Source organism: Canis lupus, chromosome 26 (genome assembly GCF_011100685.1).
Source record: "Canis lupus familiaris isolate Mischka breed German Shepherd chromosome 26, alternate assembly UU_Cfam_GSD_1.0, whole genome shotgun sequence".
In the NCBI taxonomy this organism is placed as follows: domain Eukaryota; kingdom Metazoa; phylum Chordata; class Mammalia; order Carnivora; family Canidae; genus Canis; species Canis lupus.
In genome coordinates, this window is record NC_049247.1 from 7,097,755 (window position 1) to 7,118,784 (window position 21,030).

The 21,030-nt window shown below is 36.6% G+C and overlaps 1 protein-coding gene across 4 annotated transcripts; it reads left to right on the top strand.

Annotated features, from left to right (window-relative positions):
- The first annotated feature begins 4 nt into the window (after positions 1-4).
- RSRC2 (arginine and serine rich coiled-coil 2) lies at positions 5-20,861 on the top strand. Of its 4 annotated transcripts, none has more exons than XM_038574914.1 (10): positions 5-162; positions 4,085-4,241; positions 5,663-5,706; positions 8,174-8,386; positions 9,623-9,826; positions 12,064-12,186; positions 15,102-15,181; positions 17,298-17,530; positions 17,964-18,053; positions 19,877-20,861. In XM_038574914.1, exons 2-10 carry the CDS (start codon positions 4,161-4,163, stop codon positions 20,054-20,056), a joined length of 1,248 nt encoding a protein of 415 aa, XP_038430842.1. In that variant the 5' UTR covers positions 5-162; positions 4,085-4,160; the 3' UTR covers positions 20,057-20,861. The 4 variants fall into 4 exon arrangements, with proteins under 4 accessions (XP_038430842.1, XP_038430840.1, XP_038430841.1 ...); XM_038574912.1 differs by having other exon boundaries at positions 8,196-8,386; XM_038574913.1 differs by having other exon boundaries at positions 8,196-8,386; positions 17,301-17,530.
- Positions 20,862-21,030: the final 169 nt, after the last annotated feature.

Sequence of the window (21,030 nt, forward strand, 5' to 3'; positions counted from 1 at the left end):
TTTCCCAGCAAGCTGCGCGACGCGCCGGGCCTCAGCCCCTTTGTGCCATCCGGGTCTCTCGCGCGAGCGATTTAGTCTGTGGCGAAGCGTCTGGGCGGCCGGTACTGTTGAGAGCGGCAAGTGGAGGCGCCGCCCTAGCGGCCAAGACTCTGGACTATGGCGGTAGGTGCCAATTCTTGAGTTTAAAGCCAGGGATATTTTCTTGATACCCTCCAAAGACTGGGTGAACTGTTCCCAGAGCTGTTGTCCGCGCGTGTGTGTGGACAAAATGGCGTCGCGGCCTTCTTTTGCGCCCGCCATCATGGCTGCCTACTGTAAGGAGGGGGAAATGAGGCGGTGTTGGTGGGGGTGGGGAGCCGCAGGGAGTGTCTTTTTTTTTTTTTTTTCTTCCAGAACTTTCTTCCTCTCTTTTCCTAGTTCTCTATTCTGTTCGACCCACAGAGCGGCCTCCAGTTTAGCTTACTTTTGTTGGTCGTTTTTATACTGAGTTTCATTAGGGCTTGGGAATTTATTTGTTCGTGTTGAAGGACTGGGGAAAAGAGAAAAGGGCTGGGGGGGGGGTCTTTGAAAAGTATTGGGTCAGAAAGGCGTTGTCTGCAAGGGGGTAAAATGGGAGAAGAGAATCGACTTGTAACGTTTTGTTTTTTCCCTTATTATTATTGTTTTGTCTCTGAAAACCTTAGTTTATTTCTTAGTATGGAGCTGAGGAAGGTGTTGCTCAAAGGGAGCAAAAAAATTCTACTTAATTACGAGGAGCCTTTGGAACTACGAATTCTGATTGTTCCGTTTCCGAAGCGGCTCGTGATGTAATCATTTTGAAATCTTTGAGAAGCATAATAAAGCCTTAATATTGGCGTTTCTTTAGATTTAAGCACCCTTTCTTGACCCATTTAATTTTAAATAAGAACTACAGTTTTTAAAAAAGCATGCTTTGGGTGTAAGATGCCCAATTCTGGTGGGTCGCGCGCGTTATTGTGATTACTTCATTTTTCTTCCCGTGTTAAAAGGAAAACGCAAGCATTTTGTGTTCCTTTCCACTGACTAGGAAGTTCTATTTATTCATTTTAAAAACTAAGTAGGACTGTAAACGTACCGAAAAATTTGTACCGATAATCCCCTAAACATTGGGGTTATCTGGAATCGAGATGGTTTCTGCACTCCCCTCCCCCAGTACCTAATTGAATTAACCGATTTTTGTTACGGTTTCAAACAGCTGGGCTGTTTGGTGTTTGTGCAACTAATCGAAGTAGTGTTTTCCATGGTTTAAGTGGTGTTTTAGGCCTCTTAATGTATTTTAAAAATGGTGGTGTTTTACTTGGGCTCAAATGTTTTAAAAAATGAAGTCAGTTCAAACAAACATTTGGTCCTGCAGTACCTCCTTCAATAAAAAGACAGTCCCCTGGAGAAGTGGCCTACTATTAAATCCAAGGTACCTTCTTCGCACTGGAAAAAAGATTTGTGTGCTGTCGTGAGCATTATTACAGATTTAAACAAATTATAAATGTTAAGGTAATGGTAGTGGCCTTCTAAAACAAGTGCTAAAATAGAGGACAGTTTTGCAGTTAGATTTAAGATTTACTATGTACATCCCTGATAATTCGAAGTAAAGCTTAGAAATTTTCAGAGAAATTTTTTTTTTAAGATTTTATTTATTTATTCATGAGAGAGAGAGGCAGAGACACGAGCACAGGGAGAAGCAGGCTCCATGCAGAGAGCCTGATGTGGGACTCGATTCCGGGACTCCAGGATCATTCTCCAGCCAAGGGAGGCACTCAACTGCTGAGCCACCCAGGCGTCCCATCAGATAAATTTTCTTCAATTGATTTTATTTTTTGGATATTTTTAATTAGGGTACTATAAAATAGCATCGTGGAAATAAAAGTTTTGTGTAGGCAAAGTGGCCACCTATCATTCGGAATCTATAATGGTAGGGTGATTTTTGTTTTTCTATTGTATATTTTACAGGTGAAAATAGGTGGTTGATGTAAGTTATTGGCTTTGTATTACAGGATGCCTTTGACTTCCCTATTGCTAGGCTTCTGCAATGTTAAGCATGTAAATTGTTGACTGAAAATTTGTACTGTGTGAGCTGGAGCTGACTTCCATATGAAGGTTTTTTGTTGTTGTTGTTTTTCCTTCAGTTCTAGTCATGATCTCTGTAAAAGTTAATGAGTTGTGCCAGTGGCTCAAGAATGCTGGTTTTCGGCAGAAAAGGCTCATGCACTGAAAGAAGTGATAGCAGTGCTTAAGTTATCACAGTTGCTTTATTTTACTAAATGTAAGCTCTACCAGTCACAACATCACAGACATGCCTGAAATAGTTCGTAAGGATAATGATGAAAATCAGAATTAAAAGAAAATGACTAATGTTGTGAAAATCAGAACTATCCTTGATTGTGTGATACAGCACTATTTATTAGTAGTAGACAGCAAAGAGCTAAAGTACCATCTTAAGGGAAAGCAGGTCATGTTGCTGGATCTCCTCTGTAAGATCAGAAAATTGAACTCTATTATAAGTGATGAAAGCTTTCATCACAAAAATTTTATGATTCCAGAAATCACCCATACATAGAAAACTGGAGAAGGCACTAATGCTTGATTGGTAGCCTCTCCAGTAATGAGTTGCTTCCTCTGTGCTTGGTTGAGGGTTTTTGTTTTGTTTTGTTTTGTTTTACCATTGTTAGAGGCTTACCACGTTTATGTCTGTCATCCCAGCTAAGCTTGTAAATCTCTTTTTTGTCATCTTATTCTGAGTCTAGCATTGAGTTTGGCACATTTGTGATTCTTAGTTGTTGAGATAATGCAATCTCTTCACACTTTGTTAAATTACTCCCCTTTTAGTTTCCTTTCATTTTTTTTTTTCCTGGACTAATTTTCCTAAGGGAAAGGAGTTCGTTGCCTTGTGATTATTCCTCCTGCTGAAAATGTACAGTGATCCCTATTTATCCAATCCAGATTCTTCTGTAAAGAGTATGGTAGTAAATATTTTAGACATTATGGATCATATAGAGTCTCTGTCCCATTCCTTGCTTGCTTAATCCTTTCAAAAATGTAAAAATCCTTCTTAGTTCAAAAGCCAACTAGTCCACCTTCCACATACTGAAACTGTTTCCTCTACTTTTTGTCAAAATCCAACTCGGGAATCAGGTTTTAGCTTTTCACAGCTTTTTTTCTAGGACTCATTTAAATCAGTGGGCTTTTTGTGATACTCTTATTTGGATGACACATTTCAACAGAGCCTCAGAAATCCTCTTTTTTTAATTGAAAACAAGTTAACAGGAATTCATTTCTTCATCTGTTGATTGATTGCTGTGCTGAGTACTTGGTTATGAGCAAGTAAACTGGAAAACAGGGAACTGATATTTAGATGGAGGAACCTCTTTTTAATTAAAGGACTCTTTGGAAAGAATGTGTACTTTTTTAACTTTACAAAATTTGCATTGTGAAAATTTATAAAATGCTTTAAAGCAGAAACAACTTAATGTTTCCATAGCCCAGAGCATATGTGAGGAGAGGCAGACCATATTTTGCAGCAGCACTGTGCCAAGGGGCTGTTTTCATTAAAGAGGGTTAATGAAATTAAGATTGGGTTCTCAGATAGGTAAGTTAATTTTGTTTATTCTTTTATAATCTAGAAGCATTCTCTGCTATTCTTAGATTTTTACATACTTAAGTCTCTATAAATTTTACCAGTTCGTTTTTAAATGCTTTTGCTAATGTAAAATAAAAGTATTCATTAAAGTCAGGTAAATGACTTTACAAATCTAAAATGGGCTATATTTTCTCTGCTTGAATAGTTAATTGGAAATATTTGGAGCCCTGATTGTTCCCCTTCCCCTATTGTTTTGAAAGTTATGAAAATAATGATTTTTGAAAGTTAAGGACATTAGTCTCTGTTATTGGGTTAGTCATTTCAATCTATTCGGGCTTATTAGGTACAAATAATGTTTATTTAGAAATTGGCCTTTAATTTTGTAGAACTCAGAGATGATTTTCTATTCTCTTCCTCCTCTTTTAAGAAATTAAAAACATTTTAAATATGATTAAGAACTTAATAATCATTTCTCTTTATTTAAACTTTTAGGCTAGTGATACAGAGCGAGATGGACTAGCCCCAGAAAAGACATCCCCAGATAGAGATAAGAAAAAAGAGCAGTCAGATGTATCTATTTCTCCTAGAGCCTCAAAACATCATTATTCAAGATCACGATCAAGGTCAAGAGAAAGAAAACGAAAGTCAGGTATGAATTGTTGCAAACTAATTACCACTATCAGCATTTGTTAAAATCCATGTCGTTGTGTGTATAAGACTCATACTTAGTTTTTTATATAATTAATACATATTCTTTCTAGTTGAGAAATGAATAAAGTACATTGGTAATTTTCCGGAGAACTTTTCAGTTCTGAGAAACATAAATGTCTTCATGCGGAAATTTTATAACTTGTCCATAGGCAAAATTGTGTTGTATCCTGAGATTTTGGGGAGGGGGTAGGTTTTTTACCCTGAGACGTTTAAATTTCATGCTTTCAACATAGGCAAAATATTTTGAAAGATGTATCTGGGCAGTGATATATTATTCAGAATTGTTTTAACATTTTGATGTAAGTTACAATAACATTTTTAACTTTGTTTCTCATTTAATGTTAGAATGTTTCTGAAACAAGAGGTTTGGGCATTTTAAGATGTTTCTTATTTGTTTACTTGAAAAAGAATTAGACTGATGTGCTGTAGAAAGTAAGATGTTCTGCTGTATTTTTTTTATTTTTTTTATTTTTTTTTTGTATTTTTTTTAAATTAGTGTGGCTATTTAATGAAGAGGTTAATTGAGCATCTAAACTATAGCACCCTTGGGGATCCCTGGGTGGCTCAGTTGGTTTAGCGCCTGCCTTCGGCCCAGAGGGTGATCTTGGAGTCCCTGGATTGCATCCGGCTTCCTGCAGGGAGCCTGCTTCCTCCCTCTGCCTGTGTCTCTGCCCCTCCTTCCCTCCACCCCCCTCTGTCTCCTCTGTCTCTCATGAATAAGTAAATGGAATCTTTAAATAAATAAATAAACTATAGCACCCTGGGACCCCTGGATGTCTCAGCGGTTGAGCTCTGCCTTTGGCTCAGGGTGTGATCCCTAGGGGAGCCTGCTTCTCCCTCTCCTTTGGCCTATGTCTCTGCGTGTCTCTCATGAATAAGTAAATGAAATCTTTTAAAAATAAACTATAGCACCCTTTGACTAATGCCAAATATAGTTCAAACTGTTTATTCTCTTGCATTCTTGTTTTCTTTGTTCATGTTTACCTCTGACATGTCCCTTTATAAATTTTCTCTGCAGTGGAAAACAAGATGGGCTAGTCAGTATGTTCTGTGAATTAAGAATCTATGACAAACTGAAAGAGAGTATCTGTTTTTGACTTGCCTCAGAAGGTTTGGGGTGGCAGGTTGCTTACTCTGTTATATTTTGGTTTATTCAGATTGCTTGATTTGTTTCTCATACACACAGTGGTATTTGGTAGAATAAACTCACCCTGCCATAAAAAATAGTCTTTGGAAAATAGTAAGTAGAATTTTAATTTAGTAAAATGGGTTGGAAATTGTCCTTTATTTGAATATTGGAATTTGTGTTTGAGATGTTTCTGTATCTTGTTTATGGTGAATTTTTATGTGTATTTGCAGATAATGAAGGAAGAAAACACAGGAGCCGGAGCAGAAGCAAAGAGGTAATTAACACTTTGTAGTGAATAGGCACTTTAAAATACTTGTAAAGTATCTGGTAGAAATGTTTGTGTGATATATGATATTATCAAGGTAAGTACGAAAACTTGAAATTTAAAAGGTTAATTGGGTTATAAAATAAGCATGATATGGATTCATCATTATTCAAGAAGATAGTTGTTTATATGAAAATTTCATTCAAAAACTATTAATTTTATTATGTTGTGAAAATATTCACAATAAAAATTTCATATGAAGATTATAATTGGTTTTTTTAGGCCTGTCACACAGAGCTTCCATTAATCTGAGGTCCCGAGTCTCCTTATACCTGACGACTGCTCAGGATTTTCATATAGCAATCATCTTTAAGTAGCAATAACCTAGGTACCTGTGGGCTTTTTCTTTATGGAAGAGAATGCGAATCCTCTTTTCATTAGCAGCAATTTCCGTTTCCCTAAGAATAGTGTTGAATTTTGAAATAAAAGTGTCTGTGAGGGACAGCTGGAAAGGTGGCGGTGACAGCAAAACTTGAGGAAAAAGAAAGGCAGCACCTGTATTGCAAAGGAGTTAACTTGCTTGCCCACCTGAGAAGACCAGGAATGAGCCAACAAGGAAGAACAGAAGTAGGAACCAAAAAGGGAGGAGAAGAGTCTTATGGGGGCTGGGCAAGGGACTCCTAAAAAAAATGTGGGCAGGGACTTCACCTCTTCCCCTAATGGAAGCTCTGTTAAATTTTTAATTTAGGAGAGTTTTTGTGAAAATGACTATTTTGTTTAGCTCACATGATAACATTTCTATAATAAATCATACTCAGCGTGCTAATGCGCGAAGAGACTGAACTGAAGACGCTGCAGACTCAGATAGCAAAATAATAAGCCTACTTCATGATAAGGTAACTATTAGTCATTCAAACTCCTATTTCCCTTAAGTATATCTTAAATCAGTTAAGGGTTTTAATGTTTTTTTTTTTTTTTTAATTAATAGTAATGTTATGTTTGGAAAACTGGTTTGAAATAACTATAAAACCTTTGGAAGTTGAACCACTTAAAGCTTTTCCAGTTTGCCACTATATGGCAAAAACAAGGAAATACTTTTGTAAGTTCTTATTATAGAGAACTGGCAATGAAACTAAAATTTAGCTGTCTCCAGGTCTCTTTTCTGCAAAATACTAAATAACGTTCTATGATTCTTTTCAGATATATCATGCATGTTCCAAAATGTTTGGCCAAGTTTTTTGTTTTTTAAGGAAAGTTAATCTTGAGTGGAAAGAAAAATGTTTTGGTCTGTTTTGGGAAACATGAGTTAAGTGTCCTGTTGTGGTAGAAAAGCAGTGGCCTGGGCATAAGAAGAACCATGGGGTCTGGGTTCAGCTGCTACCATGTAGCTTTGTGACTTTAGATCTTAGTTGTACTTAAGGGGAGTTAAGAGGATCTGAGTTTCCTTCCAGCTTTAAAATTGTGATTTCGAGATGTCAAGGATTTTAAGCTTTAGCTAAAAGTTGGATTTGCCAACTTAATATGAGGAGATCTAGTTTATCACTTCCTAATTTGGTACGTGAGTGTAGGATGGAGACTTGATCATGCAATTAATTTTAGCTCAGTCTCTGAATGCATATGTTGTGAAAGCAAAAGCCTTGGTTTTTAATCTTTCAGAGTATGGAAGAAATCTATATTACATAATGGTTTAGGGATTAATTATGTTATGCCTAATTTGATTTCATAAAAATTAAAACAGATACGGTTGCCATTTTCTGCCCTAGGTACATGAAATGTAATAGAACTTCAAGCTCGTTGGGATATTGCAAGATGAAAAGTGATTTCATCACAGTTTAGACTTTGGGAGAAAAATCAAGAGCCGTCTTTTAGAGAGGATGTGGCAGTATAGCTATAAAAAGGACACTTCAACTCTGCGTAAAGTAATTTAAAGTTGCAGAAAATACTAATAATTAGTAAGACTAATCTTATTTAGCTACCTAATTGAAATGCGTTTTCCGGTGCATTTCTTTGTGTCCTGATCATCTTCATTATTGCTAAGTTTTTAAATCTAAAATAATATGTACTCTGGTTTTAGAAGTTGATGTATATGTGTATATATGATGTTTCTCTAAAAGGTTTGTTGAAAGATTTTGAAAGTTTTGATATATATGTAATTCCCTTATTCCTTTAGATAAAAGAAACATCAGGAATTCCTCTTTTTCTGATAATGGGTTTTTCAGTATTATTTTAACATTGAAAATCATTGTCAACATTGAAAATCATTGTTTTAATTATGTTATTTTGGGGAGGAAACTGCATTTTTGAGATTTATAAAGACAAGATTAGTAATATTCATCAGCAACATTTGGGTGATGTGAAACTAGATCATTTTTTTTTTATTTGCCACACACTCCTAAGGTTACTAATGTTGCATCACAACATTTTTGTCTACTGATAACCCATACTAACTCTCTTTGTTGCACTATTTTCCTGAAAGAACCAACTTCTTCTTAAAACAGGCAAGAAGACATGAATCCAAAGATAAATCATCTAAGAAACACAAGTCTGAGGAACATAATGATAAAGAACATTCTTCTGATAAAGGAAGAGAGCGACTAAATTCATCTGAAAACGGCGAGGACAGACACAAACGCAAAGAAAGAAAGTCATCAAGAGGCAGAAGTCATTCAAGATCTAGGTCTCGTGAAAGGTAAGTAGTTTTTGGTGTTTATAAGTTAGTGCCATTTAAAGAGCTATATTATGCAAAGCTACTCATGAACCCAGAGATACCCAAACAATCTTTTTAATTTTTATTATGATAGTCACGAGAGAGAGGCAGAGACACAGGCAGAGGGAGAAGCAGGCTCCATGCACCGGGAGCCCGATGTGGGATTCGATCCCGGGTCTCCAGGATCGCGCCCTGGGCCAAAGGCAGGCGCCAAACCGCTGCGCCACCCAGGGATTCCCCAAACAATCTTAATTAGATTAGAAAGTAAGAAATTTTTTTTGGTAGCTTGACCACTAATGTGGTCCTTTGCCTACTAATGTCTGCTTATAGCTGAAATCTTTGGAGCATTTTCTGATAAAGGCAAAAATGGTGTTCAAGGCTAGGAGATAAAGGATGATTATGATTGATTAACTTGTTCAATTAGCAAGTATGTTTTGTTTTGTTTTTTAAGGATTTGGCTTATTTATTTGAGAGAGAGCAAAGCAGGGGGAGAGGGAGGAGAATCTCCCTGTTTAGCAGGGAGCTTGATGTGGGGCTTGATCTCAGGACCCTGCGATCCTGACCTGAGCCAAACCAAGGCAGACACTTAACCAACTGAGCCACCTCCCAGAATTTTTATTTAAAGAAACCAATGTTGGGATGCCTGGGTGACTCAGTGGTTGAGTGTATGCCTTTGGCTCAGGGTATGATCCGAGATCCTGGGATCAAGTCTTGCATTGGGCTCCCCACAGGGGAGACTGCTTCTCCCTCTACCTATGTCTCTGTGTCTCATGAATAAATAAAATCTTCCAAAAAAGAAAGTAAGCCAATGTTTAACATATGCTTGGAGTTTTCTGTGGAAATACACATACATATGATGTATCTGATTGGGTCAAAATTTTTCAGTAGTAGATTAACTTCAATATCATCTTTAAGTTGCATAAATACTTCAGTAAGACAGTTAATAGACTTTAAAGTGTTAAACAGAATCTTGAGTTAGGGTTCATTGCATTTTTGACATGTAGTTTTATCATGCCCCTCAGACATCATCAAACAAGAATAAAGGCTCATTTGTTAGAACTTCTTCCCTTAGAAGGCTCAATTATCCTTTCTACACACAATGCAGAGCAGTTTATTGCCTGGCTTGACAGCACACACTGCAGATAATTAATTCATAATGTCTGTAATTGGAAAAGACACAGCACTAAATACCTTTAAATTTGTGTGCTTAAATTTCAGGCGTCATCGTAGTAGAAGCAGAGAGCGGAAGAAGTCTCGATCCAGGAGTAGGGAGCGGAAGAAATCAAGATCCAGAAGCAGAGAGAGGAAGAAGTCACGATCCAGAAGCAGGGAAAGAAAACGTAGGATCCGATCTCGTTCCCGTTCAAGATCAAGACACAGGCATAGGAGTAGAAGCAGGAGTAGAACAAGGAGTAGAAGTCGGTAAGTATTTGTCATCTTGAATAAAATCAGATAGGTCCCTTACAGGGTCTGGTTATTATCGTCTTTTTCTTTTTTTTCTTTTTTTCTTTTTTTTTTTAAGATTTTATTTGTTTATTCACGAGAGACACGGCGGGGGGGGGGGGGGGGCGCGCAGGGGCAGAGACACAGGCAGAGAGAGAAGAGTCTCCATGCAGGGAGCCTGATGTGAGACTCCAGGATCACACCCTGGGCCAAAGGCAGTGCCAAACCGCTGAGCCACCGGGGCTGCCCAATGTTTATCTTCTTTCAATAACATTCTGACCAATAACAAATCTAAACACCTTAGATAGCATATGTAATCAATCAGATCTTCTTTAAAGTGCAGGTAGAAATAATCCTCTATTAAAATTATTTCAGTTGGGGCACCTGAGTGGTTGAGCATGTACCTTTGGCTCAGGTTATGATCCTAGGGTCCTGGGATCGAGTCCCACATCAGACTCCCTGCAGGGAGCCTGCTTCTCCCTCTGTTCTTTAAAAAAAGAAAATTGAGTTGTTTTGAATGTTGAATTGTTAATTGTATAATCACAGTAGCTTACATTTATTGCTTATCCGCCATACACTATGTGTTACATCAATACTCTTTTCCATGTACTAGGTCATTTCAGTTTCAAAACAACTTTTGTGAGTTAAGATCTCTTGGGCTTAGAGAGCTTAAGTAACTTGGCCAGAAATTCTCTAATCATAGTTATTAAATGGTAAAAAGTTATTAAATGATCAGGATCAAGTCCCAAGTATGTCTGAATGCAAAGTCAATATACATACTTTACCCACGCATATAGCATGTATATATTATCTCAGGTACTCAAAAAGTTGAGCTTAATTCAAAACTGTGTCTCTCTCTCTCTCTCTCTCTCTCTTTTTTTAAGATTTTATTTATGTATTCATGAGAAACAGAGAGGAGAGAGAGGGCAGAAGGTGAAGCAGGCTCCATGTGGGAGACTGACTTGGGACTTGATCCTGGGTCTCTAAGATCACACCCTGGGCTGAAGGCAGCACTAAACCGCCGAGCCATCCAGGCTGCCCAATTCAGACCTGTCTTGATCGAGAGGAAGCTTTAATTTGTTGAGACAGGAAGTACAGTAAAGAGAACTACAGAAAATTTTATAAATAATCAGGAATATATTTAGTCTATTTACTTACATCAATTGTTAATAGTGCATATGCACAGATACTGATATTAAATAATTAAAGCTGTTTTTGTTAGTTTATTCCTCAGGTTAGTCTATAAAGACTGAAATATAGACTATGTTACTTATTGTGACTTAGCTTATCACTTGTTAATCAGGTAATTGGTTTTTGCTTTTTTGTGTGTGTGCAAAATGGTTTTATTAAAGCATAGGGACAGGACCCATGGGCAGAAAGAGCTGCTACTGTTTATCAGTTTTTTAAAGATTTTATCGATTTATTCAGGAGAGGCAGAGACCTAAGCAGAGGTAGAAGCAGGCTCCACGGAGGGAGCCCGACGTGGGACTCGATCCCAGGTCTCCAGGATTACGCCCTGGGCCGAAGGCGGCGCTAAACCGCTGAGCCACCGGGGCTGCCCTAATTTGTTAGTAGTTTATTAATTTGAGCTTTGTCAATTATGAAGTTTAGTGGACTTAGGATAAATAATAATTTCACCATTAATTATCATTAGTTTTTTATTTTCCATCTGGGCAATGTAGGACATCATTTATGGCATTTCTAATTTTGACCACTGCTACTCTATTTTTTTCTGGTCAGTGCCTATTTTTTTATCTTTCCTAATTCTTTTCATGATTATGTGCTTGGGGCCTTTTTTTGTTTTTGTTTTTTGTTTTTGTTTTGTTTTGTACAAATTAATTCACTGTAGAGTAAAATAGTAGGAACATTTGAACTATGGATCCACTACTAGGGATTTATCCTGCATATTGACCTACATGAATGTAAAACGACTGATGTGTGTATTAAAGCTAGCCTTTGTTATAGTGGGCGTAATAGCAAAATATTGGAAAACATCTTAAATGTCTAACAGGGATGGTTAAGTGAACTTACAGAAGATTAGCATTTTCAAAGGACTTCCATACTTTGTGGAAGCTGGAGGACAGAGGTGGAGAGGAAAGGATTCCTAATATATTGGCTACTATTTTCATTTCTGTTCAACCTATGTAACTATAATTGATTTGGATTAAACTATTACTGCTTGGCCATATTGCAATGTGTGAAATGCCTGTTTACAGAGATAGAAAGAAGAGAATTGAGAAACCAAGAAGATTTAGCAGAAGTTTAAGCCGAACTCCTAGTCCACCTCCCTTCAGAGGCAGAAACACAGCAATGGATGCACAGGAAGCTTTAGCTAGGAGGTAGGTATATTTTTATTTGATGCATTTTTCTTTTTCAACTTGAAGTAGGTAATCGTGTGGACAAAAATGCTTTTAGAGTTTAAGTCAAATAATTAAATCTGTTAATGATACATTCTGTGCCAATTCTGATCTAGAACTAAGTATGTCAATTCTCATTTTAACATTTGCCTCTTTGTACAACTGGAAAGATAACAATGTCAGCAGCAGTTTCTCTGTTTTTCCTCATTAACTAATTCATTTTTATCAAATTTAAGCTCCTAAATATTTTTTGGTTTGCAATTGAAACTTTTTTAGAAATCTTAAATCTGATTCAAGAAATCTTAAATTTTGCCTCTGAAAGTTCATTGTCCCTTTTGTTTTTCTTCCTCAAGAAAACAAAGTCTGAAACAATTCTCTCAATAGGTTTCTTATTTTAAAAGTGGCAAGTAATAAACATTACAAGGTGATTTATTGGATATTGTAAATTTTACTGCTGATAGCATAGCAAGATCATTGTATCTTTTAATTCTGTAGCATTTCAAAAATATTCTGGTAATTGGTGGGACTACACACAGCAGGGCTGTCTGGCCAAAATGTGCAAAACCCTTGAAAGAACTGCCTCATGTAGAAAGGCAAGAAGTAAAGTAAAATCCAAGCACTTGTTTGCAGGTTTTCCCATATTCTGAAAACTATACTCTTGATTTTGGGGTTTTTTTCCTTATGAAATTGAGTTTGTATTTTTTTTTCATTACAAAAATACAGTTATCACAATGTAAGCTGATGGGCTGCTGCCCTGTGAACCCAGCCTGGCAGAAACTCCAGCTGAACAGCAGCAGCAGCAAAGGTGTGAGCTCGCCCCTTCTTCATTCCATTCACCTTAGTGAATGGTGTTAATTCCAACCTGCAATGGCCATTTTAAATATGCACCAGTAGTAGTCAATCATTTTCTTTCTGAAACTAAACTCAACAGAACTAAATAATACTTGAAGTAAATTATAATGAGTGGTCTGTTACGTGTGACCAGTATTTTTTTTAAGCCCTAAAGTCTATTATAAGTTGGTTGTGTTTTAATTTTTGGCTTTTATTAAAGTTGAAGTTGTTACTAGCCTCTAAAACTTAAGAAAAATAATCTATTTAGTTATTTTCAGATGATAAGTTTACATGAAATAACTCATTTAAGAATACTAGGTTGCTCCTTGGCTACAGTTGAAATTTGAAGGGAGATCTTTTATTAATAAACTACAGTATATAGACTGGTTTTTGTTGTTCCTTTTTTTTTTAATAAGGACAGAATATTTTTATTTTTTATTTTATTTTTTTTTTTAGGACAGAATTTTTAAACTGCTTTGAAAATAGTTTTGATATTTGTGTGCCAAAATTTTAATGTTACCCCTAATCAGAAACTTTTATTCTCAAGGACAAAATCGAGTCATAGTACTGTGTCTTTCTTGTACGTGTGCTTAGTAAAAGGGAATAAAACTGTATTATTCATTTTATGTAAATTTCATTGATAAAGCCAATGCCATTTCACTACCCATAGTGCTCTAAAATAATAAAAACCTTTTCCTTAATCTTTGCCCCTTTATACACTTTAAAGGAGGAAGGGAGGAGTTGCTTTTAACTTAAGATTGGAGAGTTAAAGGGTCTTGAAAAGGGATTTGTCTTTCAGGAACTCACGAAGATATCACTTAAAGTTTGTTGTATGAGAAGTAGATACTGTCTTGACAGCACATTTAGTATATGTATTAATAAATTTAGTGTGGACAATTTTTATTTTGTCTGAGGATGAATTTGTTTCATGTTTCCTGTTCTTTTGCTAATGATGAATTTAAGCTGCTGAAAGTTCATTCTCTAATACTGAGGTTCCCCCCCCCCCCCATTTTATTAGATTGTAGAGAATGGCTGATAGGGTTTCTGCCTCTTTTATTTTTGGCTTTTTAAATTTTTGTTAACTTAAAAGTCTGTTTAGATACAAAAGTCATAATTGGCATATTTTGATTGACCTTATCCTGTATCAGCCTCCCCCCTAAGAAGCATGTAGATAATTCTGTAAACATTGTTTAATATTTTTAACATACTCTACTAAGATTTTCTCAGCTCTCAATATGTCATTATTGCAAGATGTAATTTTATTCTTACTCCTGTAGCCACTGATAAAGGTTGAGTAATTTTTACTTTTTAAAACAATTCCCTGTGAGAACTGTGTTTAAAAACTTTCTGGGGAAAAAAAAAAAAAAAAACTTTCTGGGTTTTTTGTTGTTGGTTGGTTGGTTGGTTTTTTGGCTATTCCACTTTAAAATGTTGAAAACCGGGCAGCCCAGGTGGCGCAGCGGTTTAGCGCCGCCTGCAGCCCGGGGTGTGATCCTGGAGACACGGGATCGAGTCCCACGTCGGGCTTCCTGCATGGAGCCTGCTTCTCCCTCTGCCTGTGTCTCTGCCTCTCTCTCCGCTCTCTCTGAATGAATAAATAAATAAATCTTAAAAAAAATAAATAAATAAAATAAAATGTTGAAACCCAGTATTGAGAGAGACCTGACTGGCTCAGTCTGTTAAGGATCTGCCTTCAGCTCAGGTCCCCATCCCATAGTCCTGGAATCCAGCCCCCTGCATTGGGCTCCTTGTTCAGAGAGAAGCCTGCTTCTCCCTCTCCTCCTCCATCTACTCACCTTGCAGTTCTCTATCTCAAATAAATAAAATCTTTTTTAAAAATTCAAAAGGAAAACATTTTCTTAAACCAGTATTGAAATATTCTCTAACAGTAACTGTATTAAGAGTAAATGCTTTCCCCCCCACACATACAGATACCAAATTGTGTTAAACTTAATTTAAAAATCTATGTAAAATGTGTGTCATGTCTATACATATGGAGAAATACAAAGATAAATACTGGTTTATATTGAGTGTTATTTTAAATGCATTGAAATTGCTTTTGATAGGTTGGAAAGAGCAAAGAAATTACAAGAACAGCGAGAAAAGGAAATGGTTGAAAAACAAAAACAACAAGAAATAGCTGCAGGTAATTTATTTTATTTATTATGGAAGTATGGCATTTTTTGTAGAAAATCTAAATCTAAAACGTTGAGAAAAATAATAGGAAGCAAATCACCCATGATCCTTGCTCTACCCATCAGTGCACACTGTAAACCTCTTTATTATTGTTGTTATTATTGAAATGTGAACATTTTATTTTCAATGTTAACTTTTCATGCCTCATAAGTACTTCATGTATGTGTGGGTTTTTTTGTTTTGTTTGTTTTTTCTTTAAGATTTTATTTATGTGTTCATAAGAGAGAGACATAGGCAGAGGGAGAAGCAGGCTCCATGCAGGGAGCTCATTGTTTGGCTTGATCCTTGAACTCCCAGATCATGGCCTGAGGCAAGGCAGGCGCTCAACCTCAGAGCCATCCAGGGGTCCCTGCACGTGTATTTACTTGGTTGATGCACATGATTTTGGCATGTAAACAGTCACTGTTCTTGTTCATACAACACTTTAACCATGACTGCACATGTCTTTTAGTCATGATTTCTGGGAAAATGCAGTTTATTAAAGATGATGATTGAACTGAGGTAAGAAATTAGGTTATTAGGGCAGCCCCAGTGGCGCAGCAGTTTGGCGCCGCCTGCAGCCTGGGGTGTGATCCTGGAGACCTGGGATCAAGTCCCACGTCGGGCTCCCTGCATGGAACCTGCTTCTTTCTCTGCCTGTGTCTCTGCCTCTCTGTGTGTGTGTGTGTGTGTGTGTGTGTGTGTGTGTGTGTATTAATAAATAAAATCTTTATTAAAAAAAGAAATTAGGTTATTAGACATAACACAAACATTGCCTCTGAATGACTAAAGGCGATCAAAGAGAGTTTGTTGAATTGCATGAAATGTAATTTGGAAGGTGTTTTTTTGTTGGCTTTTTGACATTCCTAGTAAATTGGTATTTCTTGAAATAATCTAAAATTGGGGCACATGGGTGGCTCAGTGAGTTAAGTGCCTGCCTTCGGCTTAATTTATGCCATCAGGCTCCTGCTCAGTGGAGAGTGGAAAGGCTTTTCCCTTTCCCTCCGCCCCGTCCTCCAACCATTCTTGCTCATGCTGTCTCTACTCAAAATATTTGAAAAAAAAATAAAAAATTGGGACGCCTGGGATGCCTTTGGCTCGGCATGATCCTAGAGTCCTAGGATCAAGTCCCACATCAGTCTCCCTGCATGGAGCCTGCTTCTCTCTCTGCCTTTTTTTATGTTTAAGCTTCTCTCTGTCTCTCTCATGACTAAATAATCTTCTTAAAAATTTTTTTAAGAATCTAAAACTGTACAAATTGGGGTACCTGTCTGGCTCAGTTGGTAGAGCATGCGACTCTTGATCTCAAGGTTGTGAGTTGGAGCCCATGTTGGGTGTAGAGATTAGTTTAAAATAATAAATTTTTTTTTTAATGTTAAGAAATTGTACAACTTACCTTTATTCATTAATTTTAGGGGTGGAGGGGTAGAGGGAGAGAAAGAGAGAGAGACCTAAACAGGCCCCATGCCCAGTGTGGAACCCAGTGCAGGGCTCTATCTCACAACCTTGATCTTGATTTGAGCCAAAATCAAGAATCAAATGCTTAACTGACTGAGTCACCGAGGAACCTTTTTTTTTTTTTTTTTTTCCTCTAAGATTACTTATTTTAGAGAGAAAGCATGTGCCTGGGGGAGGGACAGAGGGAGAGAATCCCAAGCAGACTCCCTGTTAAGTGCAGAGCCCAATGAAAGACTTTCAAATGAATGTCTAAATAACCATTTTGTAAGCTTTTAAAGAACCATACAAATAGTTTTTATTGTAAGTTTAGATACAAGTACCGTAGTTCCATTTTCATTGAAATCACAAATCTTTTTACTATTTATAGAATTCTTATATTTGTAGACATATAAAGTATTAGTATATATAAGGGATAATATCTAGAAATGTCTATTACAAATATATACAATACATTTTGTTAAAATGCTAATTGCTTTATAAACCTGCATTTATTTTGAAGATGTTAGTGCTTTCTTATAGATTAGTTCTTAAATATAAACGCACTAATGTAAATCAGGACGTTGCTTTGGTTAGTTTTAAAATCTGTGCTTAAAAAAAATAAGTAAAATCTGTGCTGAACTCCTCTTTAGCAGCTGCAGCCACCGGAGGTTCTGTTCTCAATGTTGCTGCTTTGTTGGCATCGGGAACGCAAGTAACTCCTCAGATAGCTATGGCAGCTCAAATGGCTGCCCTGCAGGCTAAAGCTTTGGCAGAGACCGGAATAGCTGTACCTAGCTATTATAACCCAGCAGCTGTGAATCCAATGAAGTTTGCTGAACAAGAGAAAAAAAGGAAAATGCTTTGGCAAGGCAAAAAAGAAGGGGTAAGTTTTTTAATTCCCCTCTTTTGTCATTTATTCCTAATTAGCAGTTGTTTAGGAAAACAAATTTGGATTGGAAAAGATTGGGTTTATTTTTCTTCTGAAAACCTGATCGTAATATTTTTTAATTTACCACACAAATTAATGTTGGAAAATCATAATCTAAGAAAACCAGTATTAATGCAAAGCAAAACAGTATTCCCCTATGTTTATAAGGGGGAAAGATGCTTCTTGACTTAGACTTTTTCATAAAGGATATATTATGAAGCACTTAATTCTGTTTTGCTTCATTATTTTGTGATAGAAAAAATAATTATAAACACTGATAAAGTGCTATAAATGTTATTGTTTCTTTTAGACCTTATTACAGAGATTTAATATCCTAATAAAAGATAGCTAAATTTTATGAATTATAAAAGTCACTGTTTCTTTACAGGATAAATCCCAATCTGCTGAAATATGGGAAAAATTGAATTTTGGAAACAAGGACCAAAATGTCAAATTCAGGAAATTAATGGGTATTAAGGTAAGTTACACACTTTGTTTTTTTTTTTGTTTTGTTTTGTTTTGTTTTTTTAATTTTTTTTGTTTTATTTTTTTTTTATGATAGTCACACAGAGAGAGAGAGAGAGAGAGAGGCGCAGAGACATAGGCAAAGGGAGAAGCAGGCTCCATGCACCGGGAGCCCGATGTGGGATTCGATCCCGGGTCTCCAGGATCGCGCCCTGGGCCAAAGGCAGGCGCTAAACCGCTGCGCCACCCAGGGATCCCAAGTTACACACTTTGAATTAGAATTCATATTAGCATTTTCAGGTTAACATTGGTCCTCATCCTAAAATTTATTTCAGTAATGTGTGAACCCTGGGTACTTTCTGGTGTTCTTTTGATTTTTCTTCAGATTAATTTGACAGAATTACGTTATCAGTAGTTGACAAGACAAATTATTCAATTTAACGTGTTTGTTGGTTATAACTTTATACCTTAGGTGAACCTTTTTCCGATCATAAGCTTTTCTAAGTAAATAAAAATGAACTTGTAAATGGAAATTATTTTTTTTTTTAATATGCTCATTTAAAGCTAACTGTTCTTGGAGTAAGACCACAATATTTAAAATTTCCAGCAAGCTTTTTTAAAGATACAGGTTTTTGGTTTTGGGTTTTATTTTTCTTGGTGTTTTTTTGTTTGGCTTTGTTGGTACAGTTCCAGTACTAGATTTCATATAAAAACCTGGAGGAGGGAAAAATTAATTAAAAAAATAAATAAATAAAAACCTGGAGGGACATCTGGGTGGCTCAGCAGTTGAGCGTCTGCCTTTGGCTCAGGGCATGATCCTGGAGTTCCGGGATCGAGTCCCACAAGGGACTCCCTTACATGGATCTCTGCTTCTCCCTCTGCCTGTGTCTCTGCCTCTCTCTCTGTCTCTCATGAATAAATAAATAAAATCTTTAAAAAAAAAAAAAACAAAAAAACCTGGAAAAGTTCACAGACACTCAGGTATTGATTATTACTTAAGGGAGTTGGTTTTTCACTGAAGGCATATTGGCTTAAACTAAGCTGCACTGAGCTGGCTGTTTTGGTTTTTGTTTGGTTTGGGGTTTTTTGTTTTTTTAAGATTGTATTTCTTTTGAGAGAAAGAGCACAAGCAGAAGGGGATGGGTAGAGAGGGAGAAACAGACTGCCTGCTGAGCAGAGGGTCCAATATGGGGCTCAGTCTCCGGACCCTGGGATCAGGACCTGAGCCAAAGGCAGACACTTGACCAACTGAGCCACCCAGGTGTTCTAAGCTTCCCCTCTTCTTTTCTTCCCTCAGCTCCCTACATCATGCTTTGGTTTGGTCTCTGCTCAAGTGTCAACTTTTTTGAGTCCTTTCTCCCTTGTTTTTTAAATTATTTATTCATTCATTGATGGAAGACACAGAGAAAGAGGCAGAGACACAGGCAGAGGGAGAAGCAGTCCCCATGCAGGGAGCCTGATGCGGGACTCCATCCCAGGATTCCAGGATCATGCCCTGGGCCAAAGGCAGGTGCTAAACCGCTGAGCCACCCAGGGATCCCCTCCCTTGCTTTTTAAAAATAGCATTTTTTGCTTTTCTTCTAGACTTTACTTATTTAAAGGTATGTTCTACATACCCATTAATATGAAGTTGATTTGTGTTATATCCTGGCTTAATCCCAATACCTAGGAAGGGCATTGCCTTGCACTCTATAGGTGCTGAATGAATGGAAGCTAAATAATTGAGGTCAAATACATATTCTAAAAATGTAATTTATCAGTCTATCAGTTGAAAAGAACACCTTATTCCCACTTCCATTTATTATTTTAATAATATATTTTTTATTTGATATTTAGAGTGAAGACGAAGCTGGATGTAGCTCAGTTGATGAAGAAAGTTACAAGACTTTGAAGCAACAGGAAGAAGTATTTAGAAACCTAGATGCTCAGTATGAAATGGCAAGATCACAAACCCACACACAAAGAGGAATGGGATTGGGTTTCACATCATCAATGCGAGGAATGGATGCAGTTTGAAAGAGATCAGACTTAATATTTGAGACTTTATGGACTTCTGGTTCTGATGTCAGGTCCTTGTTCACCAAACAGCTAGCATTCTAGCTTGCATGGGTGTTGCATTGACTTTAATTTATTGAAAAATACGATTTTTTGTAAATATCAGATCAGTGATACTGGTGTTAGTGTTGTAATCAGGTTAAACACACTTCCATTAAACTTGACAGGACTATAGAAGGACAATATTTTTTAGTTCATGAATTCTACTTTTCAAATATATAAAAGCTGCAGGTGGGATAAAATCTCATACATGGATATTTCGTGTCCGCTGTCTTGTGTACTTTTGTACTTAACCTTGTACAGTTATTTTCATCTCTTGAAACATGAAAGAAATGTTATGTAGATGTTCTTTAGAAGATCTGGCCATTTGGTACATAATCCAGCACAAATATGCTGGGTGGTGATGACAATAAAAATGGTTTTCTCAACACTGGTGTTAATTTAAGTTACCTGGAATTCTTATTTTGATTTTGTTTGATGGTTTTTGTAGCATTTTGCAATTGCTATTAGAGAACACTAGGAAGAAATTTTTTTTTCTTTTAAGAACAATTAACTATGCTCTAGGCAATACCATGGTGAGCAAAAATGTAAAAGGGAAGTTGGGAGGAGTAAACAAACTACTACAGTAATACTGTTTTCCTACTACTGTAAGGAAGCACAATTGGTGTACAGTTATTTGTTCAATATTCCATATGTTATTCAGGAAATAGATTAATACATTAAAGGGATGTAAGCACTTTTATTTTAATAAAGTGCCTTATAACAAGTTCTTGGTATGCCCTTTGCTCATTATCCCTTTGAAGTCTTCAGTAGCACAAAGTACTAAAATACTAGAAAATACTTTGTCACTAAATTAAATAGGGCATAAATCTGGTAGAGGGAGGGAACTACAAAACTTGTAATTCATTTGCATTTATTACTACAAAATCATGATT